Here is a 27,250-nt window from a genome sequence, read left to right as displayed (position 1 = left end):
GTAATGTGTAATAGAAAATGTGACTGCTAATATGAATGATATACTTTATTTGTCCTTAATTTGAATTTATGGTTAATTCATAATCATACCATCTTTGATTAAACTATAATTTTTCATGGCTTACCATATATTTCCCCAGACTGACTTATTCAGAATATCTCTAACTAGTGTTCATAACCCTTCCCAATGCAAAAATAATAATACTTCAAAAAAAATACATTTTTACATAAAGCCAAGCCTTGTTTGGGGACTTAATCCCATGTTAATAAATTTCACAATTGAGAATCTGAGGCAAAATGTATGTGAAAATAATGAAAGTTACAGTAGAAGAGATCATACTAATGATACGACGCATGAATAATTATTGCCTATTATTTGCCAGAGTGCCTTCTATCAGCCATTCATTTGTTTACTTGATCTAATCAGTTCATCTTCAGGAAGCAGGCACTGTATTAACCCTGTGTTGTGATGTCTATTGTCACGGTTTCTTTGTAATATGGACCTGAGGTCTTTCTACCTTGAGAGTGGTTTGAAGCCAGGTAGCACATTCTCTAGGGGAGTCCTGACTGGGGAGAAAGTTAGGTTCATGTGTGTGTCAGGAGAGGCACAATCAGGACAAAACCAAAGTACATGAAACAGGAAATGTATTACTCACATGTCCAGAGAGGTTAGGGTGCTGTCAGAAAGCTAGTAGAAGCTTATAGGCAGCAGAAAGCTCAACCAGCAGTTACTGCAGAGCAGGGACCTGTAGGACCATGTAGGTTCATGCTTATTATTACTTAGGCTTTCCCAGAGGGGCTGTGGATTTTCTAAAGTAAACATTCACAAAGTGGGAATTTAGTTACATGACTCTTGGGCTGACTGTCAGATTTGATCATGGTCAGGAGCCATGGTGTGTGTTGGGATTTGGAGTCAGTAGGATGAGGAACTAGTGGACCATATCACAAAAAAGAATAGAGGTTTTAATAGGCAGAAGGGAGTGGGGTATAACTGAATTTCCAACAACTTTCAGGTCTGAAAACTGTTGCTGAGGAAGTAACTGTTTGAAACAATCTGTGACACCCTACTTTTAGGATATGGAAAAAGAGGCATAATTGAGGAAAATGTGGCATCCAGCTAGGAAGCCGCAGAATTATATTTTGAAATTAAGAATGGCACCTGTCATTGCACAAGTGATAATTGGTTGGTTAACTCAGAGCATCATCAGAAAAGGCTGAGGTCAACTTCCAGGGTGTATTCGAAGCAGCATGAAAGTCCCATCCCTAATTTCATCTACTGCCCATCAGTTTTAAAGCTGCCATGCTTCTTTTTCTTCTAATACCTATAAATGTCCTCACGGAAACCTGTCTAATATGAATTATGTCAGTACCTTACCATGAGTCTCAGAGTTTAATTTTGTCCAGATCATCCAGGCAGCATGGCAGGTGAACCGATCAGTTTTAATGAAGCTGCAGACCTTTTAGCATTACTAAAAGATGAGATAGAGGTTGTTTATAGTGTCTTTTCTAGGGCTGCAAAGATAAAATACCACGAAGTAAGCAGCTTTAACAACAGAAATACATTTTCGCACAATTCTGGAGACCAGGAGTCCAAGGTCAGCCTGATGGCAAGGTGCATTTCCTTTGAGGAATCTTTGCTTGGCTTGTGGTTGGCCATATTTCCCTGTGTCTTCGTATCACCTTTCTCTGTGTGGCCTGTGATCTTCTAAGGTTACCAGCCGTATTGGATAAGGACTCACTCTAATTAACTCATTTTAATTAACTTTTTAAAGTATGTATCTTCAAAACAGAGTCACCTTCTGAGTGACTGGGGGGTTGATGGGTCAAGGTATGAAGGTTAGAGGGGATACAACTAAGCCAATAACTGCCCTTCATTGAAAATCAGTAGGAACTTCAAAGGAAAGAAGTCAGCAATAATCATTTTCAACAGTTTTATGTCTTGCTGTAGGGTGAAGCACATTTGACTTTCCCCTTCCAGATGTATTATTTGGAAGTAGAGTGTGGCAGTTTTATGGAATTATCATACACTTTGGTTGCAAATAATTTATAGTTACAGTGCACCATTACATGGCCTAAAGCAAAATAATACTTCTGTGATTTAACTCAAAAATCTCTTTGTTCTTAATATACAAGGTATGTATTTTTCAACATGTAGAATTTATTGTGTGTAGTTTTCATTGAATGTATAAAGAAAAAAAAAGATAATTCTTGATCTATGATACGGAAGTTAATTTTTTAATAAGTTTAAGTCCTACTAGAAAATTAAAGGATGTTAATTTTTGTCATAAGAGCAATAAAAAAGTGACAACTTTGTAACTACATCCAAGAATCCTGATGTTGGAAGCTTCTGAGGCCCTCTTTCTCCCCTTTCCTTTAGGGAAAGCCTCATTTCTTCACTGCAATGGTGTCTAACTATGGATGATTTTACCCAGAAGAGAACATTTTGAACTTTTCATTCATAAATGTGGATGAGCAGAAGCTACTGATATCTAGTGGGTAAAGGTCAGAGACAGTAATAAGGATTCTGCAATGCACAGGACAGCTCCTCCAAAAGCAGGGAACTATCCAGCTACAAATGTCTGTAGTGCTAAGACTGAGAAGCTCTCTCTGTTGCATTCATCCCTCTATTTCAAGATACCAAGCTAGTCTTTGCCTTTGGGCTATATTTAAAAAAGGATTAATTCAGTTTATGTCATAGAGTTGGGCCTTCTAGCAACAATCCCATAGCATAGGTTCATCAGCTGCCTTCCTGAGCATGACAGTGAACAGAGGCTGAAAAAAATCTAAACTGGTCAAAGTCACATTGATGGGTAAGTCTAACTTCAAAGATTTTCTGTAGTGCAGCACTTCCTCCCGTAGCAATACTGGAAACATGGACTTTTGTTTGAAGATAATGTCTGCTATAAAAACCACATATCTTTCACAGTAATATGCTAGAGGTCTGGAAAAGCAGTGTCCCTCTGATCATATGGCATAGTCACACATCCTTTGTCCTCCTTTCCCACCTCTTTCTTAACCATCAGTTTTCCAAGAGCAATAACAGAACACAGGGTGCTGTCAGTCACTAAGATTATCTTTTCTCTTGCCTTGTCAATATAATGTTTGGAAGACAGCAGCTTGAAGGCCTTATTGATGACAGGATGGTGAATTTCTAAGAAAGGTAATCAATGATGAGTGAAGAGTTAGAGTGAAAAGCATCAATGGTATAAGGGAGAAACAAACAACTGAATTTGTTATCACAAGAAATAGCTTCTAATCCTATTACAGTCACAAGGCTTTGTGCATGCTGCTTAAATTTCTCTGCTTCAGTTTTTTCATGTTCAAAAATACTTAGGGTCAATTTCAAATATAATGAACAACAACGTAAATCAATATTCAGACATCTATTTAGCTGAAGCATCATAAATTTTAAAATACACATATGCATTTCTTATTAAAATTTAAAAGTACATAAATTAGCTTTTGTGATCTTTTTTTTAAAAATTCCAAAAGTAATATAAGATTTTAGTATAGAAAATAGATAAGAAAAAGCAGAAAATAAAAACCGTTTCCTGTCCTATAGTCCAGAGATGAATTATATCTTGTTCTGTATCCTAGTTTTTAGAAATGGTAAGCATGGGCAACCAGAAATTTGGTCTTATAACTTGTCACTTAATACAAATTGTGAACATTTTCTCTTCTCGTTGTATATTCTTTCATAAGATATAATCGTAGTGGACCCGATGCTGACCCAAAACCATACCACTGAACTTTGGGATTATTTTTGCAAAATTTTCTGTATTTGTTTGTAAGTCACAATTTTAAGACACTATCTTTACAAATATAGACATCATCCCTGTTTTCAATAGTTTTCTAAAAGTAGTATTACTTTTTCAAAATGCATACATAACTAAGATGCTTCAGCTAGTATTATGGTCTATATCTAAACTGTTCCTTAGAAGTCATTTGTTCAGAGATGGGGCTTTTGGAAGGTTGACTGGATCATGTAGGATCTATATTCATCATAGATTAACCCACCAGTGAATCCCTACCTGGATGTCCTGTTAGAAGGTGGGAGCTGTTCGGAACAGGAAGGACACTGGAGGTGTGACTGAGAAGGTTGTATTCTCATCCCTAGCTCCAACCTCTGTCTGTTCTTGGCTGCCATGGGTTGAGAACTTCTCTCCACCACGCTGTTTCTTCCTTGGAACCAGCTAACCATAGAGTAAGTCCTCTGAACCATCAACCGACATGGACCCAAATATACCTCTCCTCCTTAGCCACCAGGCGTCTTATCCCAGTGATGGGTAAAGCTGACTGATACACCAGCGATCCTCAAGTTGTTTATTGTGTTTGCAGCACTGTAGGGCTCACGCTCACACAGACAGAACTATGATCTCCTATTCCTGGTGTTACACCTGAGTTTATGTCCCCATGAGCAGCACAGGAGAGTTTACTTTCCTTCTACTCTTCTTACTAGGCCACATTGTCTGTTATAATGTCATGACTATTCTACAATGAATAAGGTAATTAATGGGTAACGATGTGCATTTCTTATATTACTGATAAGATGTATCCTTCTCTCCAGTTACTTAATACATCTATAAATTACTTATATAAAAATTATGAATCATATCTCCTGTACATTTTTATTGAACATTTTGTGTCTTACTTACTGATTTATAAGTTGTCTTCATAAGTTAAAATCTTGGGCCGGGGATTTAGCTCAGCGGTTCGGTGGCCTCCCTTGCAAGCACAAGGACCCAAGTTCAATCCCCGGTACCAAAAAAACAAAACAAAACAAAACAAAAAGATCCTTAGTCATTTCAAATATATGTTGCAAATAATTTCTGCCTTCATTTGTTTTATAATCAAAATAGTGAAAAAAGTAGGAAGATAAAAAAAAACAAGAATGGAAGAAGGAAGGAAGGGAGAGAAGGAAACAGAGATGATCAAAGAAAAGAATGATGGTCTAAAAACCCTCTTTATAAAATAATGAAGTTAGCAGGATGTGATGGCACATGCCTGTAATCCCACCATTTGTGAGACTGAAGCAGGAGGGTTGCCCCAAGTTTGAGGCAAGCATGGCACATAGTGATTTTGAGGTCAGCCTGAGCTACATGGCAAGAACCTTTCAAAAAAAAATAATGAGGTTAAAAATCAAAAATTCAAAATGACCTTGATACTGAACCTATGGGTTTGATCACACAAGAAACCATTTTATTTCCAAAAAAGAAATGTTCTTAATTCTAGTCCTCAGATACTTATTATGCAAACCAGTCTACTTCTTGCTTTACCAGTTATGAGAGGCAGATAAAGTGTCCCCAAAATGTGGGTACAGCCTAGACACCAGTATCTTGAATATAGTAGGTAAACATACCTACTATATATAATATACTATATAATATACAATAGTAAGGTGGAAAATAAAGTTACAAATGGAGTTAAGATTGTAATCAGCCGTTCTTAAAATAGGGATATTATCCTGGGTTTTCTGGATGGAACCTTTATAATCACAAGAATCCTTAACATTAGAAGAGGGAGGAGACATGACTGTGGAGAATGTTCAGAGAGATGCAGCACCATGAGCTTCACAAATGGAAAAAGAGGGCCATGAGCTAAGGTACAAGGGCAGCCTCTAGATAGCAGAAAGACAGCAAGCACATTCTCTCCTAGAACTTTCAATAAGGAACACATCCCAGCCTACAGGTTGATTCCTACCTAATGCACTCTGTGGAACTGTGACCTATAGAACTATAAGATTCATGTAGTGTTAAGAACTGTGACCTATAGAACTATAAGATTCATGTAGTATAAATTCATGTAGTGTTAAGTCACTAAATGAGAAATTTGTTTCAGCACTGATAAAAAAGTCTTACACAAGTAATTTTTGATTAAATAAAAGAAACAAAAAGTACTGTTTATATAGTCTGAGTTGTACTTTCACCCCAAAATGGTATATTAGTGTATACAAACACAGCAGGGTGAAATAAATAAAAAAATTTTAAATTATGAATACTTGTATGGACATGGCATATTTGTGCACATTTAATGTGCAGATTGCATTGGTGTTTAGAATTCTACAAAACATGCTCTCTGTAATGTGACATAAATGAGTTTACTGCATTCTTAGGAAATGGGTGCTAACCATTTCCACTTGATGAGCCTCAAAAGCTACAAACACATTTTGCCTTCAATGAAAATCCAGTGAAGTGTTGCTGTAACCAAGCAACCTGAATGCAGGAACAAGCAGCAGGCATAGACAGAAAGCAATCTGTGCCTTCAAACAGGGTGAGTGTGCAGTGAGTGTAGCAAATGCTGATAAGCAGCAGAACAAATAAAGACCTGGGAACAGGAGCGTTGACTAAGCAGAGTTTGATCTCATTAGGAAGTTCTGGCACATCAGACAGGACTAAATGCTCCTTAGAGAATGGAGGATGCTGTAGACATCTTTACACAGTTACCACCGGGGTGCTTTGAAAGACCTTTCAAACATTCTGTCCCTTGGCTTAGTCGAAAACACTGGGACAAATGCGGGGGGGAAATTATTTTGAGGAATGGTATACAAGTGAATTAATTCCTAATATGGCACCAAAGTAAGAATAAAAAAGTTAAACAATAGAGACACTGAAAGTCCTTGGACCTCTGTCCCACTTGATACAGACTTAACTTCCACTCTCAGCCACATGTCTTTGAAGTTATCTGTCTTCTTGACTTCCTATTTACTCTATAATCAACAGCAATCACATATTTATCTCTGTTCTTTTCCTCTAACTGTCCTTGTTGAATTCATTTGAACCTCTTTGATGAGTTGAGCCTGGTTACTGAAATCAGTCCATGTTTAAGCCCATGGTGTCGCATGACCCTCTGGAGCCCTCGTCATACTTGGTTTGGCAGCTTTCCTGTCGACCACACAGTCTTCTACTTTGTCTGCTGTTCATCTGTTTCTGGGCCCAGCCCTCTTGGTTAACCTCCCTGCAACTCCAGCTGGGAGTCTCTCAGACATCATCATTTTCACCACAGTCAAACTAAATTCAAAGTCTGTCCCTTCACCCACCAGCCCACTTCTACCTGAATGCCATGTCTAAGTAATTGATGCCTTCACGTGTCCAGTGAACCATGCCAGAAGCAGCAGAACCATGTAGTTTTCTAAGTAATGCCTTTAATATATTTACTGATTTATAAACTAATAAGATCTGAATGCTCATGTTGGGTAAAACCAGCTGGGAGAAAAACGAAATCATTTCACTTTTATTTATTAAAAAAATTTCTCCCAGCCCTATGAATTACCTTGCAGAGAGTCTTTGACTATCTGTTGGATTAGTCTGTTCAGACATTCAACATTTTGCAAAAGTTGTGCTCTGTGAACCCTCTCCCTGATCACTCATTCTTGGCCTAGAGTTTCTGCTTGCCAAATCTCAAAAGAAGCCATGAAGATTTTGATATCCCTCCTGCTCCAAGGAAATCATGAAAAGCTTAAATTTTGCTATAATGTTTCCTTCCTTAGCAAATCCAAGTTATCTTCTTTGGAGCTGTTGGCAATGTAGTATTGAGAAGATAAGGAATGCACAAGAAGCCTGTGGTGAGAAATGAAAGTCAAGGCCGAAGCCTTGTGAGCACAAAGCTACAATAAGAGTATGGAATGTTAACTTGACAGACCAGCCCATATGTGTGGAAATATCCCTGAAATTCTGAGAAGGGAACTAGATGATCTAATTTTGGGGATCTGTCTTTCTATTCCCATGGGAATGGAGAGGATGCCTTGTTAGCTCACTGGGGTAATTTTCTCCTTTGTAACACCCTCCTTTTCCCATGCAACTGCATGCCTCTTTGAGATAGTATTCACATATTCACATGTCTCTTAACCAATCTCAACAATCCTGTCCATGGACCATGATACCCTGCAGCCAGCTGCAGGTACCTGTGTGCTTTCAAACACAGAAGGAAGCACATAATACCTCATGAGAAGCATAACTGTGCCTCAGCTCCACGTGGGAGCCCCTCACAGTTAATGTTGGTAAGACATTACAAGTTAATTTAACACAGGTATCAGAAAATATGGACACCTACTTTTTTAAAGGTTGACCTCCAACGCAGTAATATCAACATTTTAGACCAGTGGTTTTCAAGCTTCAATGTGCACAAATATCACCTAGAGATCTGACCAAGACATTTCAGGATCTCTCCTCAGAGCCTCTAATTCAATAGATCTTGAATAGGACTAGAAAATTTGAATTTCTACTACATTTCCAAGTAATGCTCCTGTTGACCCAGACACCACATTAGAGGAATTCTGCCTTAGAAGAAAGTTCTGTGGGGCTGTGTGTGTGTGTGTGTGTGTGTTTTCTTTCTACTTCCCTAAACTCTGTATTAATTATGGGAATCCAAGAGAAAAACATAGTGCACATCTCAAAGCCCATGAAATACTTCATTATTCAAAGAAGTGTGGACTATTTTTTGGGAGAAATGAGGTGCATCTCAGAAGGCAAGTGTAACTGATTTAAAATGAAAATCATTCTTATTAACTCTACCTCCTTAAAAGAAGGTGAAATAGATATTACACACCTCAGAGTGAGTTAGCCCCTACTTTATGAGGAGAGTTTCTGAAGTAGATATAGCTATCTGTTATCAAAAACTGGGTATTCATAAGAAACTAGTTACTTTTCACTAATATTTTTCATCAGAATGAGAAGTTTAGTAATGTTTGTGTATTTTGTACATAACTGAGTGGGCTAATCTGACAGAGAGGGATGTAGTAACTGAAAGCAGCATCTGTTATGAAATAAACATCAAAGAAGCCCTCCTTGAGAAGACGTTTTCCTCTCTGTGTGACCAATGCCTGGGAAGAGAAGGGATTTTCTGGAACTGGCATTTCCGAGCACACAGAACAATACCATCTGATGGATGACTCTGTATTTTGCAATGATATTTGTATCGCTTTGACTAGAAAGCTTTTATTTCATTTTGTCCTCTAACAAAGAAGTGTGATGCTTGGAGAACTGTTGAAAGGGGTAGCAGCTCTACCCACGTGCCATCAGTCTCCTAACTGCTTCCAGATTTTGAATGGCGTGACTCCCCATCTCCCCGGCTATCATCTTATTTTATATAAGGTATTTTGGGTTGCTTGGTTTGTTGGGCAGAAACTCTCATTAGAATTTTGTTCCCATAAATATGACTCAAGGAAACACATTATATAGAATCATGTTGGACTAAAGTAGATTTTACCAATACATAATGACATATTAGGCATTTTCCAGATCAAGTTTAGTTCTTGCTGGATTTTAACATGAACAATACAAAAATATTAAGGCATATTTTTCTTAATTTCTTAGTACATTCCTGTCATTAAAAAAAATCTATCTTTCAAAATATAGCATATTACTCTGCCTAAAGTTGTTTTTATTTTTATGGCAAACTTTAAAAATGTTAACCTGTTATATTAGTCAGAAATTTCTAGAGAAACAGAAACTACATATATATATGTATATATGTGTACATATATATATATGGAAAATGTATGGATAAATAGAATAAAGATATTATAAAGAACAGCTCATATGTTTGCAAAGGTCATCAAGTCCCATGATCCTCCATTGGTAGGTGGAGACCAGGGAGAGATAATGGTGTAGTTTCAGGGAGATGGTGTGGAACAAACTCAGAATATTATTGAATTGAGCTCATAAAGCCATAAAGCTGGGATCCTGATATACCAGTCCTGTCAGCCATCTTTGCACACCTGGCCCCAGGAAGATCTAATCCCCTGGTATTTACTGAGTGGGGTGGAATGACCAGAGAATGCTCTTAGGCAGAGGAACCGGGAGCTAGAGGCTCTAAGTCATGCTGGCATATATACTGAAGAGTCAAAAAACCAGCAGATGTAGACAGGCAACCCACATTTTTGAGGCATCTCCTGCAGCTTCTCTTTCTCTAGCTAAACTCAATTTACCCTTTAGGGTTCAGATGAAACTTCACCTCCTCCGCAGAGCTGCCGATGACTTTCTGACATTGGTGCGTCTTGTCATTTTCCCAGTAGAACTTCTACTTGTTGTTTTGCTTTTCTGTATCACTCACTTTATGATTTCCTTAAGGGAAGTGATCATTAACTTGTATCATCAAGGCCTAGCATAATTTTTACACATGGTAAAGCTCAATAAATTGCTGTTAAAGTAACAAAAGTAATAATAATGATATCATAAAAGCAATTATCAGTATTTAATGTTCATTCTTTGTAAGCCTTTGTATATGTTATCAATGATAGAAAGTTGATAATTTTGTTATCCCTATTTTTCAGAAGAAAAAACTAAAGTATGCAGTATACTGTTTTATGTTATTTACCCAAGACCCAAGATTGTATAATGATATGTGGTTGGTTCATTCAGTGGAAATGTCTTTGTGGATTCTATTACATGAAATGAGTGGCATTAGGTACCAAGGAATACGAGGAAAATAAGACATGGTCTTTTCCCCTATAGAATTCATGATCTGGAAATGGTCATATAGGAGACAGATATGTTGATAAGTAGTCTTATAACTTTGTGGGAATAGTAGCTAATGCTAAGCACTTACGGATGTTTCAGTAACTATCCTGGTGGTTTATGTGGTATTATTTCATGATTGTATATGGCAACTCTGAATAACAGGCATAATATCATAATAATCATCCCACTTGTACAGCTATGAACCTGAAACTCAGGAATATTCAGTAATTTCTCCAAGATCACATGCCTAGAGAATATGTTAAGGGACCAATTTGCATACATAAGCCCAAATGCACTTAAAGCTCATACTACTCCGAATAAGGTATAACAAAAATAAGGTACACCAAAAAGAACACTGTTTGTTCAAACCCGAATCACCACATTCTCTGGGAAGACTTCCAAGATAATTTTTCTCTGGTTTAGCTGCCTCTTGTTTGTTTCTTAATATCTGCTTGCCTCCATTCAAGAGAATCTAAGCTTGTCCTTGAAGGATGAGAGTAAATAGGGATGGAGGAAGACATTGTTATCACGAGTGAGGCAAGTAGAGGAAGCCAGAAGGGATGCTGTGGTTTGGATGCAGTAGTTTCTCCTGTGAAGGTTCGTGTGCTAGAAGCTTGGTCCCCAATTAATGGTGCTGAGGTGGTGGGACCTTAAGAGATAATTAGATCATAGGAACACCATCCCAGGAGGGGTTCATGTAGTTCTCACAGGACCACGTTAGTTCTCGGGAGACTGGGTTGTTATAAGATAACCTGGTCCCCCTGCTGTCTTGTTTCCTTTCTCACCTTCTCACCAGGTGAGTGCTTCTGTATACCCTTTACTTCCACCACATTACCATCGTTAACATCCCTATGCTGTGACATGCCAGAAGCCCCTCATCAAAAGCAGAATAGATTGGACATCCAGGTCACGCACGTTAAGCCTCTAAAATTGTGAGCTGAATAAACCTCTTTATAAAGCTTCAAGTATTTTGTGATAGTGGGAAAACTGCTTAGAACAGATATTGTTGACTTTGAGTGTCACCAGCTGAGTCTGGACTTTTCTCATTAGACAGAGAGTAGTTGCTCTGTGGCTGTGAACCAGATCAGAACTGTATTTTAAGATTGATTTGCAGCCACATGTGAAAGAAATGAGTCAGGAGGGTGCAAAAGAGAGAAGCAATTAGGAAACCTCTAAGATACTTAAAGCAAAGGTACTGGGAACCACACCCTAGGTTGCCATAATAGGAGCAGAGAGGAACAAAACTTGAAAGAAGACAGGACTTGGCACTAACGGATGTTTTAGTCCATTTGGGCTATTGCTGTAGACTGGGTGGTTTATAAGCAAAAGAAATTTATTTCTCACAGTTTTAGAGGTTGGAGTCTCCAAAACCAGTTTCTGCATATTCAGGGGCTGAGGAGGGCTCAATTCCTTAAAGAGAGTGGTTTTCTCCCCATGTCTTCACATGGCAGAAGGGGTTCTAGAAACTCTCCAGTGGGCAAATTGGTGAGAGGTCTTTCTTGGGACTCTTCTCTAAGGGCATAAATCCTACTCATAAGGATTCCACCTCTGTGGTCTAATCACCTTCTAAAGACCCCACCTCCTACTTACAGCACCTTGGGATTAGGTTCTGAACAGATGGATTTGGGGGGAGGATATAGACATTCAAACCACAACTCTGAACAGGGGGACATTCAAAAGAGATGTCAGTAGTCGAAAAGAGCAAGTGCATTGTCAGCAGAGAGAGGACTCAGAGGAGAAGTGTAAAAGCACATGATTAAGTGTTTGAATTTGCAAGGATAGTAAAACAGCACTTTTTACTGTACAGAGCAAGGATTTGAAATGTGTATGTGCTTGACATGCAGCCGAATGATAATCTCTACATTTATTCAGTATTTAAGATAAATGTTCCTATCTTTAACACAGGTAGAATATCTGATACTTACTCCGTAATTCACAATTTTGAAGAATTAAAATGACTGCTATGCCCATTGTATAAGCAAAACAAATTACTGCATATATAATTTGTTATAAATATATAACTTTCTAAAAAGAAAATATAAACCTATAGTGTTAAATTGTGCTCCAATGTGTATATAGTCTTCTTAACTCCATATGGTAATATTACAGAAATGCATGCTTAACAGTCACTTTTCTGCCGAACTTTTTTCCCACTTTGATTATTTTATTAGTGAAATTGAAAATTCTGGTGTTTCCAGCTTTTATATGGGTCTTTTTCTTCTCCTATTTTAATAGATGATAATAATGAAGAAGAAGTAAAAGAAGAGGAAGGAGGTGAAGAAGACATTGACATGAAAGAAGAAACAGGTATTAGATGTTTACTCTTATTCCTTACATCAAGCAGGCATCACTTTTTGGTTAATGTATAGTCCATATTTTTTTCAAAAAGACAAAATAAAATTTTAAAAAAATGTATCCTGGATGTCATGAAACAAGGAGCGCTGTGCTAACTCTTTAGGTAAATGCAGTTAATATATTTAAATTGGATTTTGAGCTTCCTGACAGCTAAGGTAAAAAATATACTATGATGTTATAGCTAATAGAATTGTATAATAAATCACCCTCACATCCTGGCACTTAAAACAACCACTTTTGATCTTCAGATATTCTATGTGTGAGCAATTTGCACAGCACAGCAGAAAAAACTTGATTATCCTGTTCCACCAGGTCTGAGGCTCACCAGGAAGCCTCCACAGCTGCGGGGATAGGACCCATCTGAAAACTCACTCACTCATTTGGCTGACTGATGATTGATTCTAGCTACCAGCTAAAGCTTTGCTTGGGGGCCATGTCCTGAAATACTTGTACATGGCCCCTTTGTGTGGCCTAGGCTTCCTCAGAGCATGGTAACCAGTTAAGTTTCTCTCAAAAGAATGACCCAAGGAGCTGTGCCCTTTTTAAGATCAAAGCTTAGAAGTCCCATCACACCCCTTCCACTGAGGTCTAGTCTTTTAAACAGTAAGTAGCCTACCCACACTCAGGGGAAATAAAAATAGACTGAACCTCTGGATAGGGAGCAGTTCTGCAAAGCATGTCAGAGCTAAACTGTCACTATAGCCATCTATGGAAAATGCATTTGTTTACATAGGATATATTGTTCTCATCCAAAATAAAGGTGCATGTTAACTTCTCTGGAAAGACCAGCATTTTGAGAGAAATCCAGTGCTTAAAACTATGGGTTCTGACCTAAGATAGTCATTCAGTATATCCCTACTAATGAATTCAGGAATTGATAGATCTTCAATTCTAGCTACACAATTTTCTGATGACTGTGACAAAGTGTTCTTTTCTATAAACCTTACTTTGCATTTCTGAAGGCAATAATTCTCACCATAGTGCTCAGGGATTAAATTAGATATCATACTGTAAGTATTTGTCACAGTGCTTGACCCACAGTGAAGATTAAATACAGTATTGCTTCTTTTCTCATTCTAACACGTGTTGGAAGGATATAGAATTTAATTCTACAATTGAAAGTCCCATATTCCCTTTTCAAGAAACACATTTATTTAGTTATGAAAAAGAGACAGATTTCAAAATTAAAATAGCTACCCTAGAGTTTCTTCTTTTGTACCTCTCAATTCCAAAACTCCCTTACAAACCAGTGACAATCTGAGTTTGAGCAGCTCTGCAAACAGGGAACTCTTTAAATTCTGACATGGTGGATCACACTTGGTAAGGGTTGGTAAAATGAGGACTTCCTGTTAAATCAAATTTCTTTCCCACCTTTAACCACCCACCATCTTCATGAAAAATAACATGAGTTCATTTTCATTATAAAAATTAGCTGGAACAATGATTGGAGCTTTTACGTCCTCTTCTCAGACATGTCTGATCGGCAAGGTTCCCTTGGTCCCCCCAAAGCAGATTCAAAGAGCATGAGAAGTAGACAGAGGTCCCATAGGCAAAAGCAGGATCAAAGAAATGAAAGAGGGTCATTAAACTAGCAGCAGCTGTAGGTGCCTTACCCACATCCCTTGGGAACCCACTGTTTCACAGTATCAACTTTTTTTTTTTTTTTGTACTGGGGATCAAATGCAAGACCTTGTGCTTGTGAGACAGATGGCAGCACCACTGAGCTAAATCCCTGGCCCTCACAGTATCAACTTATTTTAAGGAAAGTTCTCACAACTCTGCTGCGTGCTTGTCTCTAGTCATGAAAGCAAATTCAAAGTACCAGGGAGAGAATTTATCTGAAGTAGCCCTGCGATCAGTGGTGGACAAGAGCTGGGTTACCAACAGCCCTGTAGGACACACCTCAGGCAAGTTCTCTTCCAGTACTTTCCATAGATGTGTAATTTGAACCTCACATATATAACGGAGGATGCATAATGTGAGCCTCTTGTATAATTCTAGACTTTCTAGTAGTCACGTTAAAAACAACAAGAAACAAGTGAAACTAATTGTTATAACATTTTATAACATTCTAACCCAAAATATTATAATCTGAATGTATAATATGTAAAAATTATTTTAATCAGATATTTTACCTTATATTTCAATACTAGGCCTTTGACACTGGTGAGTGTTTAACATTCACACCTGAAATCAGACCACATATCAAGTACTCATCAGTAATATGTGGCTAGCTGATGCAGTACTGGACATCATGATTTTATATCATCACTCCAGGTCTCCAGTAGAATTGATCCCCTGATGCCCACAATGGGACATGCTCGTAAATACCCCCAGTTCTGGCTGCCTTCCTTTTCTTATCTGACTTCCCTCCTCCCTTTTCTGATGCTCCCTGGGATAATCTGTCAAATTAACTGCTTAAACCCTACCGTTGTCTCAGTATCTCTATCTAAAACAATCCAACCTAAGACAAGGACTCTGCCTGCCTTTTGTAAATCATAAAATACAAGGCTAATTTTCCATTTAAGAATGTCTTAGTGTTAATAAGAACTTTGAAACTGATTGAAAAAAAAGATTTTACATGGTCACTCTGCATCGGATTAAAATCCAAGAATTTAATGTTAATCTTCACTATTCCATTTTTCCTGTTCACATGAAGTATCTTGCAGTGTCTTTCATTCATAGAGTTGCTGCCCTCTCAGCTCCCCAGGATAAGAACATTTTCTTGCCATGGGTCATTTGCCTATGTGCCATAAGTACACATGAAAAGGAAATTGATTTCTTAATGATATTTAAGTAGTTATCCAAACCACTGAGTTATTTTAAGAAAATCATTATTAATACTAGTGCAGAATTCACAAGGTAGGAGTTAGCATTTGAGATTTGGGGGTATTCATAGGACCATCATTTTTTATTTTATCCCCACCCCCCTCTCCCTGGATTCCCTAGGAGTTTTGTCTCTAGCAGCTGGGCACAGCTGTTCAAGTCACACTGAAAAGCCCCAAGATGTTAAGCCACTCAGGCAGAGTGGGCTTGGGGAGCTACTCCCCATTTCCTAGTATCTGATAGTTGAAATCATAGATTTGTGTTGTGAAGTTCCAGAACAAGCCAGCTGGCCCTACCATGTATATGTGCAGGCTGGATTCATAAAAATCTCTGGATGAGTCTAAACCAGCTTCCCAAGACCATTAACCTCTGTCTTCCCTCCATTGTGCATCACCTCTGCTCATGTAAATAAGAAGGCTGAAGGTATTTTTAAGATTGCAATCCACGCTGTGAAGGGTTGCTCAAGGGAATTATCCTGCCAAGAAATGCCAGTGAATGGTAGTGCATAACAAATACCGAAAACCAGTGGTTGCTAGCAAATTGAATCTTTGAGTCAAGGTCTCTCATATGGAAAGTTTGCAGATTTCTATGGTGTAAGCACACACACAATGGTCTTTTGCAGACTACCAAAATGAGACCAATGATTGTGAGAGCTGGGGAAAGATGGTCTAGTTAATTGGCATTAGCCAGCTGAGGTCAGCATCAACCCATCCCTGCTGAGCCAGATAGTAGTCACATATGTACTCTGTGCCAATCAGTTGGCACACATCAACTCATTTCCTATGTGTGACAACTCTGTGTTATTATCAAGGTTTAAATAGGATGAATTCTTGCTTAAGTAGCACAGCCAGAATTTGAATACAGGTTTGCCTGAACCCTGGGCTCATGTTCCCAATTTTCTTGCATCTGTCTCCAGACTCTTACAGTAAATGGACTAGGCAAACACACTTCAAGTGGTATCAGACAAGGTAATGTTCCTGGTGAGACATTGCCCTTTTGGAAGGGAGAAGAAACAGGCTAATTTCAATGCCTAGTATCCCTGCTAAGTCCTTCTGTCCTGGCATGGTAAATGTTTCCCCATGCCCTTTCCTTCCTGTGGCTAGGCAGTGTTGACATCAGCCCCAGGCTGGGCCAGTAGGGACAGAATATCAGCAACCACCTATAGTAGCTAAGACAGTGTTGGGTACATAGTTGAGTTCCCCAGGGGAAGAAGCCATACTTGTGATGAAATTGCAGGTTTCTACTCTTTGCCAGGCACAGGAGCAACCCAGAAAATACAGGCCAGTGTCAAAGAGAGGCATGGACACGTTGGAGGAGAAGCAGAGACAACTCCCCATGAGCTACTGGAGGCCACAAATGGAGACCTGGCCAAAACTATTAGTGACTTTCATTTGAATTCCCTAGGTGGGTGTCAAAAAATAATACAATACCCTTGTCATAGATTATATCACAATTAAATATGCCTCCCACCCTCTAACAGCCCTATGAAGACCCTACAATTTCTGCAAAAGGAAACATCAGTACTTTGGGGGATATTTAAATATCTTAAAATGTGGCTAAATTGCCATTTTAAATCTTACCCATTCCCTAAGAATCCCCATTTGGTTAGGAAATCAAAAATTAGGAATTAAATGCACAAAATGTCCATCCCAGGACATGCTGGTTTGGAGTTGAATTTCCAGCACTAGAAATTCTCTTCTTGGTCCCGGCTGCAGCCATCACATTTCAGGGGCACAGAAGAATTAGAGACTTCTCTGTGGAGCCTGCAAATGTCGCTTTGCCCATTTTATGAATCACTTTGAGCCCACTATCTGTGTTCAGTGAGCTGTTCCACGTATCTCATTTCTGTTTTTGCTGAACCCACTTCAAGGGTCAACATACATCTCACACCTGGTGACAGAAATTTGGGGGGTGCTAATGTAGTTTCAGGCAAAAGTTTTCACCCTGGCCATGGTAATGACCTTAGATGTGACTGACTTGTAGCTGCAGAAAACCTAGCCCAGTGCCCAAAACCTTTGCAGTCCATAATGCCAACATTTTTAATAGCACATCTATCAAACTTGGGGAGGATTGTTTTTTTTTTTGTTGTTGTTGTTGTTCTGTTCCTTTTTAAATAAATGGGAAAAGTGAAATGAGTTGCCATAACTCTGTAGTGTAATTTTAGAATCCTGGCATGAGATGGTAGCTGGTAAGAGAGAGAAGATTAAGACTGGACCCTGTTATGTCTTGGCCTTAAAAGACTGGGTAAACCAAACATAAAATATAATTCAAAGTGAAATTCCCATGGTTCTGCCAGGGAGCAAGAATAAAAGAGGAATTAAGAAAGACAAATGCCCCCACCCTTTTTTTCATGGAATTTAGCATTCTTGGTATGGGGGATACAAGAAAGAAATAAACAAAAGAGTAAGATAATTCAGATATAAGTGATGCCTTCAAGAGAGATTTCCCTTGTGAGGTTCCTTCAGGTTAGGCCATCAGGGAAGGTCTTCCCTTAAAGTTGGATTTGATCTGAGATTCAAAGTGTGAGAAGGAGGGATGTTTGAATAAATGTGTTGGAGAGTGGGGGCTACAACAGCAGGTACAAAGATCCTGAGGCAGGAACTAGCCCAGCTGTGAGTGAGGAACACAAAGGAAGTTGATAAATCTAGATCCAAAGAGCAAGTGGAAGATGAGGCTAGAGCAGTAGGTGGGGCCCAAGTGACATGTTTTGCCAGGCCATTTAATCAAATTAAGATCTTATTCTAAGTAGTGATTTTTAAACAGGCAAACAACCCAATCTGATTAATGTTTTGAAAGGTCATATTTGATGCTATATGGAGAACAGATTGCAGGGAGATTAGAGGTTAGAATTTAGGTTATTATTGTAACCCAGGAAAGAGATGCTGCTGGTTTGAGTGACCATGATGATCACAAAGGCTGAGCACAGGAGATGAGTATGGGAAATGTATTAGAGCAAAGCTTATGGGATTGCTTTTTGTAGAAAAGTAAGTGAGGGGCCTGGGGATTTGGCTCAGTGGTTCTGCCACCTGCCTTGCAAGCACAAGGACCCGAGTTCGATCCCCGGTACCAAAAATAAAATAGAATAAAAGTGAGGAGAAATATTGAAGATACCATCTCAGCTTTGCTTTAAATTCCTGGGTAGGTAGCTTGAGATGTGAAATAATGTGGATTGTTGCAGACCTCAAATGAACTGCTCAGGCTGGTGTTAAGTTTCAAATGCCTGGTTGGAGTTAAGTGAAAAGCAGTCATTAGGGCAAGAAGGAGGGCCATGCAGAGGAGGTTTCACTGATAGGGCTTGTAACTTTGGATTGAGCAATACAACAGACTGTGAAGACAACAGGATTCTAGAAAGTCAAAACCCTTGGCTTCTCTTAGGCTGCCTCTAGGAGGTGGAACCGGAGAGCTAAAGAGTTAATTCTTGCAGTCCAGAGGGTCTCATCTTCTGGAGTACAGAAAGGGATGTTAAAGGGCAAACAAGCAATCCAATTTCAAATCCAAAACAAGACACCATGTAGGCAATTGAAGACAGCAGTTTTAGACTCAGTAGGAAGATTAGGACTGGAAATATGAACTGATGCCTAACAAAATATGCTATATCCAAACGAGATGAATTTAGAGACATTTTCCTAAAACTGTCTTTGGGGTTCAATTTAGTAGCTGCCGTGGACAGACTAGAGAAACATTGAGGAAAATGAGGACCACTAAATTTAATTGGGGACATATGGAAGTTGTTTAGGATCTGTATTGCTAAAGAAGTCTGTTAAATAGAAGCAGAATAATTTAAAGCCCCATCCCATCCCTCAAAATGAGATGAGTTTGCATTTCGTCTAGCTCTACTTTGAGGGCTCAGCAAGAGGAAATGTGCAAAGACAACTGTCTGTTAATCTATGAAATTTTAAGTCATGTTCTCTTGCAAAAAATGAAATAATTTGGGATGTCCTTTTAGACAATTTTTAAAGCATTTATTTGTGATTTAACACTTGTGTGAGTCATTAATGATGTCTGCAAAAAATGATTTAGCTCATGCCTTAAGTTTAAGTATATGTAGGCAGGAGAATCACAGGTCTTTGCCAAAATTCAGCTCAGCCATGATGACAGATGAAACTGTAATTATGATTCAGTGCATGTGTGGGTTTACTAAGAAGAAAACATCTTTAAACTTCAACACAATTTTTAACCACACTAGTAAATATTTAAATAAGTGTATATTCAATCTTTGTACTTCCAGAAGGTCTAGAGCCAAAAGGTCTCTCTCCACCCCACAAGAAGAGCAAAGCAAAGAAGCCAGAATGTTCAAAAGACTCTAGTGAAGGTAAGTCCTGTCCTTTCCTTCCTTTAGAAAATTATGCCATGAAAAGAAACTTCACTTAGTTTTTAAATTATGCGTATACTTTCACGTTCAGACATTCCTAAGGGCTCAAAAATCACAAAACAACTCTGTTATCCTTTCCTGATATGTTTACTACCCTTTGTGTATTAGGATGGAAAATAAGATTTGGAGTTGTTATTGTGGTTGTTGTAAGTAAAAAATGAATTTTAAAAATCCATTTTCTTAGTTTGATGTATTTTTGATCTCTGCAAAGTGAGAAATTGAAGGAAGTACTTAAAAACCATATGTTTTGAAGATGAAGGTGGAGGTCAAGAGCTATTCATAGTGGCCAATGTGGTAATTATGTTTGTTGCTGTAATTTGTTTATCTCATGGACGCATTAGCAGTCTTTTCAGAATCAAATCTCTGAAGTGGGTTCTGGAGGTGTCTCCTGTTTTTAATGTTCTCTTTGATTTCTTCAAGCCAATATATCTTTGTATTCTTGCTCTGGATAGACAGGTCCATTTGGGTTCACCTTTATGAAGAAATGATGATATCTTTCAAACAAGTAGATGGGGTATATTTTCCCAGCAAAACTCAATCCCAAGCATGTGTATCAACTTTTAAAAGGGAGCATATTTATGTCTTCGATTTTCTTGCCTGGCCCTCCATCTCTTCCTCATTGAAACGAAGAATATAATAATACTGATGCCGTCAGTTTGGGTCTTGAGGGAAGACCCACCACCATGAAAGTAGAAGCGCAAAATGTTTATTGGGCGGGGTGTCTGTGGAGGACAAAGGGAGGTGAGAAGCAGAGCAAGCAGGAGTTGATGAAGAGAGAAAAAAAGAGTGTTAGCTAGGAAGAGCCTTGGTCCGCAGCACAGTTTCACAAAGTGTGGTGAGGCCCAGGGCAAGGACTGACCACAGGGAAAACCCTGCCTTGAGCAGGAATACCTGGGCTCTAGGCCCTTGCTTGGCTGCTCCCTCCAAGCAGCATGGAGAGAAAGTGGTATTGACATTAACACAGTGCTGCAGCGAATCCTCAATGCTGTTAGCTAACTTCTGACGTAGCCGCAGCTTCTCATTTAGAAAGATATCTGCACTTCCCTGAATGCACGCCATCCGTGTGAGAGCTGGAGATCCATGGGATAAGTAAAAACACTACCTCATTCGGATCAAAACTACCAGAGAAGATAAGACTGTAAGAAAGTGGAAATCAAAACATTAGCTTTATTCCTAATGTAATTATACCAGAGCATCTCCTCACTCTGGCCCCTTGCTGAATATAAAATACTTCATGAGCAAATGCAGATGCACTGAGCTACCTGGATGGAAACAGCTCATGATGGGAGCTTATGAAAGGAACAGCAGACCAGGGCATGTCTTTTCTGTAGGTGAGTAGGCCTGAGGTATGCTCAAGATAGAGCAGTGCATGTTCCCTTCCTTCCAAGCAAGGAGCAAGGGATAAACAGTTACAGCTGAAAGTAAAGAATAGAATGCCAAGCAGAGATCTGGTGCTCTGTTAGTGATTACCATTACTGCTGTCATGATCAGGGTCATGTTAAGGTAGACACTTGGATTAGTCACCTTTCTGTCACTTCAACAAAGTTCCTACTGATATAGGCAGAATAAATGTAACTCCCAAACCTCCTAGATATCCAAAACATGAGTTCTGAATGAATTCTAGGAACAATGGAGGTTAAGAATAGGAAACATTCATTGAAAGATAGTTTTTGTCTAAGAAAGACAGAAATGGGACTGGAAAATGGATTGCCCACCCATCCTGATTTTCAAAGGTGACTTCTTGAGCAAAGCCATCAGGTGAGATGGGTACAAGGTGAAGCAAAGCTATAAGACCCAATGGAAAAGTGCAAGGTGGGCATGAGGTGGGACAAAACCATGATCAACCAATAAGATTACAAGTACAGTCACCTAGGTAATATTGATTAAATGGGGGTCAAATGGGAAAACAAGTCACGTACAAGGAATTTCCAGAAAGGACTAGGGTGATTGATGTCTATTTATAATATCAATCACTGCTATTAACCTCTAGAGGAAGTAGTCCTTCTTTTCTTTTTATAATGCCCCAGAGAATGTGCCTCAGTTGTTTTTCAGCCCAGCTTTGTCTAATTAGAAATTATAATTTCTAATTAACTTAGCTATCTGCAATACTGACATGTCCAACTTAAAGAAGAGGTTTATTTTGACTCACATTTCAACAGATTCAGTCCACGGTTGGTTGGCTCCCAGGCAGCAACAGCACAGTGGAAAGGTCTGGTGGAGAAAAGCTGCACAGCCCATGGCAGTCAGGAAGCAGAGAAAGAAAGGAGAAGCCAGGTCTGAGATTTACCCTTCCAGCTCATGTCCTCAGTGAGCCAGCTCCAACCTGGCCCCACCTCCCAATAGTACCTTCAGCTAGGAACCCATCAATGAATGAATTCACTGATGAGTTTTGCACCCCCATGATCAAATCACCTTGCAAAATCCCCACCTCTGAACACATGAGACTTTGTAGGGACACCTTAGCTCTAAACCATAACAGTGCCGTCAAAAATGTTTGGATGTGCTTAAAAGTTTGGAACCGCTCACAAAAGAACACTTATAAGCATGAGCAGGCCAATAGCTGTCCCTGACCTAAGATGGTGAGCTCAGTAAGTGGGATGGAGACAGTAGCCAAGCCAGAATGTCCATCTCCCTGTAAGTAAGTCCCTTCCTGGATGATTTTTGAATGCCATGTTTAATAAATGAGTCAGGGGCAAAGCAACAACTAACTTTCTCTAGAGACATCACCCTGCTGAGTGGCTCCCACTCAATGCATGGCCTGTGTGGAAGGTTGTTTTCCAGAGCTGAGTCTGTGATCACTACTGCGACTCGGCAGTCGGTGATAAACTGTAGCGGCTCTGTCACCTTTAATTAAGAAGGAAATTCTTCCAAGTTACTCCTTGCAATATGTGGCAATTTCTTTTACTTCCTAAGTCTGTTGCTCTGTTTAGGAACGTTATCCTCTAATCCTATATGACTCAGTGATACTCCTCCTCCACATATGTGATCTGCAAATCTGTTCTGAGCCAGGAAGCCTAAGATGGAAATGTGGTAACTGCAGGTTTGTTATCAGGACAATCTGACAGTGGCGTCATGGTGAAATGTAAGCATTCGCTCACTCTCCAGAAACATGGGGATTGTGCTTTTGTTATTAAGATGGCTTCAAAGACAAATAAAAAAGTAGAAATTGCTGGGGAAGGAGTGAAGAAGGAGCCCAATCTGACAGGCCGTGGCAGATGGCTCACGATAGGGTGCTGATTATTTATCGGTGTTTTTATTTTGACAAAATAACCCATGTACCTGAATTCATGTGCTGTACTGTTCCATACCTTTCATTTCCTGTCATAATACAGAGAGTTACAATTGTTCTTTCCTACTGGGTACGCAGATGGAGTACAAATCTCTGGGCAGGAGCAGACATTGTAAGGTGGCTATGACCTGTCTAGGTCTTCTTATTTTACATTTATCAATTTTTCTAGCTTGCTTCTCTCTCTCTCTTTTAGTCAAAGAAGCTTATTATGAATCCCTCCCTGTCATTTGTCCTCACCTAAATTCTCTGTTCCTTTAGCTATCTCTGCCTTGCTTCCCACTACTCATTGCCTCAGTTTACCTTAAAACATACTTTCTCAGAAAGATTCCTAGAAAGCAAACTCACCTAGATCTTCAGCATGTATAATCATAATAACTGTATTTAAATCCAGAAAACCTTGGAGACCATATGTCCAAATTTTCTCATTCTACAGAATTTCTTTTTAACACAGGCTACAAACAGCTCTAATTTCCCCAAGTACAAGCAGTTTGTTAAAGTTACACTTTCTTCTTTTTTCCTCTTCCTCTTCCTCCTCCCCCTCCTCCTCCTCTTGAAATAGCAAAGCCTCTCTATTCTTTTTCCTTTCTCTTTTCTGGAAACTGGAACTAGTTTTGCAAAACAGGAAATATTGCCAGCAAAATAGCCTGAAGTGAAACATTGTAACTTTAGTAAATATTTTGCTAAAGTACTGGACATCAGAAACCTAATGATATCTAAATATTTTTGTTTTCCCTATGATGATACTTTGGATGCAGTGTTTTGTTTTTTTATTTTGGTTGCTTCTCTCTCTCTCTTTTAGTCAAAGAAGCTTATTATGAATCCCTCCCTGTCATTTGTCCTCACCTAAATTCTCTGTTCCTTTAGCTATCTCTGCCTTGCTTCCCACTACTCATTCCCTCAGTTTAACTTAAAACATACTTTCTCAGAACACCCTGGGATACTATGCCAATAATGAACTTATGCATAATTTCAGACCACTGATCAACTGTCACCTGGTGTGAATGATAATGCTATCTAGAACCAGGACATCACAGTTTGGAAAAAGCCTGGTTAATGCCAATTTCCCTAATTCTAACTCCCAACAATTTAGATCACTTCCTTTTTCCTTATGAAAATAAATAATTAAAATAATATTATTATAGAAAACTCAACACCTTTAGCATGCTTTTACACACTGTTCCCTGCAACCTGAAGGGCTCTCAGGCTTTAATTGCCTTTATTTGAAAATATTATTAATTTTCGCAAAAGTAATATTTCTGGGTAAAAATTCAAAGTGAGTGATAATTTTCTTGGACTATCTTAAATATATTGTCCTGCAATCTTATCAATTCTGTAGTTGTTGAGAGGTAATTGTTCAGTCTGGTGGACACAAGTTTTTAGTATATCTGGCTTTTCTGTCTGATTTGGTAATCTCTTTTTACGTGTGTTCCACTGAATCCCTATAATGTGCCCAAGCATGGCTGTCTTTTTATTTATCCTACTTAATGTTTACTATGAATCTTGAATCTGGGAATTGACATCTGTTAGTTCTGAAAAATCACCTATTGCCCCACCAAATATAATTTTCTTATTAGTTTATCTCCTTCCCTCCCTTCCTTCCTCCTTTTTCCTTTGTGATCTTTAAGCCATGCTGCACTTTTGTACTCTGTGTCTTTTCTCTATGATTCTCCTTGGTTATTTTTTTTTCAGGTCTTTTGTTTGAGTAGCTAATTTTCATTTCTGCTCTACTTAATCCAATGCCTAACTCTTTGCTACATTTTTATTTTTTATTAAATCCTTATAATTTTTTCCTTTTTATGTTTTATTTGTTTCCTTTTCACATTTACCTGGCTATTCCTTTATTTAATTTACACATAAATATTTTTTAGAATATTCTGCATCTGAAATTCCAATATCTGGGCAACTCTGATTCTGAAGTTTATTGTTTCTGCAAAGTCATGCTTATGGTTATTTCCTCCTGCACTTTGTTCAGTTGTCATATTCCTTGAATTTTTATTTCTAAGTATTTTTTGAAGGGGATATAAGAGCTAATCTACTGTTTTTCTGAAATACTCAATAATGCTGGCAATTTAGGAATATCTTAAATACCATAGAGATTTTTTTTAATTTTCTTTGCTGATGGTCCTTAAACCCATGGTGATGAATGTGTATGGGCATAGGCAAGTTTCCCACTGTCTTCCTGACTCAAGCGTGGGGCCCTCTAGTACTCACCCAAGTGGTTCATTCAACCCGCACTGTAACTTGGTTGATTCTCAGAGAAAAATTTCCAATACACATCATCACCATCACCTGGAAATTTGTTACAGCTAAAATTCTGTAACCTGATCATTTAAAAAACTGAATTAATGATCTGAGGTGCAGCCCAGTAATCTGTTTATTAGCAGTCCATCAGGCAACTCATATCTATGCTCACATCTGAGAACCATCTGGACCAGACCACCTGTGGTTGGCAGGTGCCTCAAAGCAAACTCTGCATTCAGTGCTTTCTTACAACTCAATTCGGGCTTTTTAGCATTTCTAGTTTCTAAAGATTTTCCTTCAAAAAGCACCAGCTCAATCATGGATTCAAATATCTGATAGATAGATAGATAGATAGATAGATAGATAGATAGATATAGATAGATAGATAGATAGATGATAGATAGATAGAGGTGGATCGCGTATGCACATGATGCATACATACCCATATGTATGGATACATATACATAATACATAGGCTGGAAATATAAACATCAAATTAACCTTAAAAATGATATTCAAAAGTTGCAGAAGTGAGTCAGATTTTTAATAATTTTAACATTTTCTAAATTAATGCCTAGTTGAATATATATCTATGCAATGAATACTTATATATTTGTAAAACAGAAACATATTTTCATTTTTAAAAACTAAGCAGCCCTTTATCCTGCTAAGCTTAGTAGCATGTTTAGAACAATCATTTTCTCCATACACAGCTCCTCAAAGCCTTCAGTGTTTTTTGGTAATGAATAGCACTTTTCCATCATATTTTTATAAAAAGCACTAGGACTTTGACTCTTTTTCTACAGTTGCCTTTGCATAGAATGTTTAACAATTATACATGAGATACTCATTCTTTAGAAAACCAAGCTCTTGCCATGCTAAATCCAAAAAAAAAAAAATCCTATCCTGTACTTTAAAATATTAATGATCACTTTTATCAGATGAAATTATATGTAGAAACATTTTCGAAACTAAAAAGCACTAACTAGTTTGAAGGCTCTAATGTTAGTATTATTTAGTGTTATTTTTTTTCTAAAATATATTTTTCTGGATACATGAAGCAGTTTTGGAATGTAACTCATATTTCCTGAGAGGCAGAATTGCCTCTCTGCTCTATTGTTTGCTCTGTATATTAAAATATCATGTGACATGTTGTTTTGTGAGTGGCTGGACAGGAGGGACATTCTATCTTTCAGAATGCCATACAGCAGTTCATATATTATATTCATAAGCATGATCTTTAATTTAATTTTTTTGACAAGTGCAGTGAAGGGTAAAATCAGGCAGTCATGATTTTGACTTTGCCATCATTCAAATAGGCTTAGTGATTGACCACTTTTAAAGAAAACAGCAATGAGAAAGTTTTATGAGGAAAACCTTTGCTTTATCTTCTAGATCTTAAAATTCCAAGAATTTAAGCAGAATGTAAATTTCCATGATGAGAATCATAATTAAGCAAACGCCTATGCCATCATCTTGCTTTAATTATATTCTGTATCCTACTTGGTTCAGGACCATTCTGAGCTATTCTCTGTCACAAATTAGTAGAAGAATCCAACAACCTATTTCTAATTGGTCTTTATGTACATATGTACCCACTAAATAGAGTTGTGGGCATGACCATGGAGCCCCATTGCAAAAATCAGCTTGAGGACTTCAAAAGGGACTTAGAGAATGTGAATATTGTGGCATTTTCCATAGTGCAAGGATC

At 38.3% G+C, this 27,250-nt stretch overlaps 1 protein-coding gene across 1 annotated transcript in view; it reads left to right on the top strand.

Moving 5' to 3' along the window:
• Macrod2 (mono-ADP ribosylhydrolase 2) overlaps positions 1–27,250 on the top strand; it is a 1,911,462-nt gene that overhangs the window by 1,732,018 nt on the left and 152,194 nt on the right. Inside the window, exons 10-12 of the mRNA XM_033761012.1 lie at positions 12,692–12,763; positions 16,892–17,041; positions 19,866–19,949. Coding sequence (XP_033616903.1) covers positions 12,692–12,763; positions 16,892–17,041; positions 19,866–19,949 — 306 coding nt within the window. The remainder of the gene's footprint in view (positions 1–12,691; positions 12,764–16,891; positions 17,042–19,865; positions 19,950–27,250) is intronic.

Source organism: Fukomys damarensis, unplaced genomic scaffold (genome assembly GCF_012274545.1).
Source record: "Fukomys damarensis isolate Sample0158 unplaced genomic scaffold, DMR_v1.0_HiC HiC_scaffold_7, whole genome shotgun sequence".
Classification (NCBI taxonomy): Eukaryota; Metazoa; Chordata; class Mammalia; order Rodentia; family Bathyergidae; genus Fukomys; species Fukomys damarensis.
This window is presented reverse-complemented; position numbering and strand designations above follow the sequence as displayed.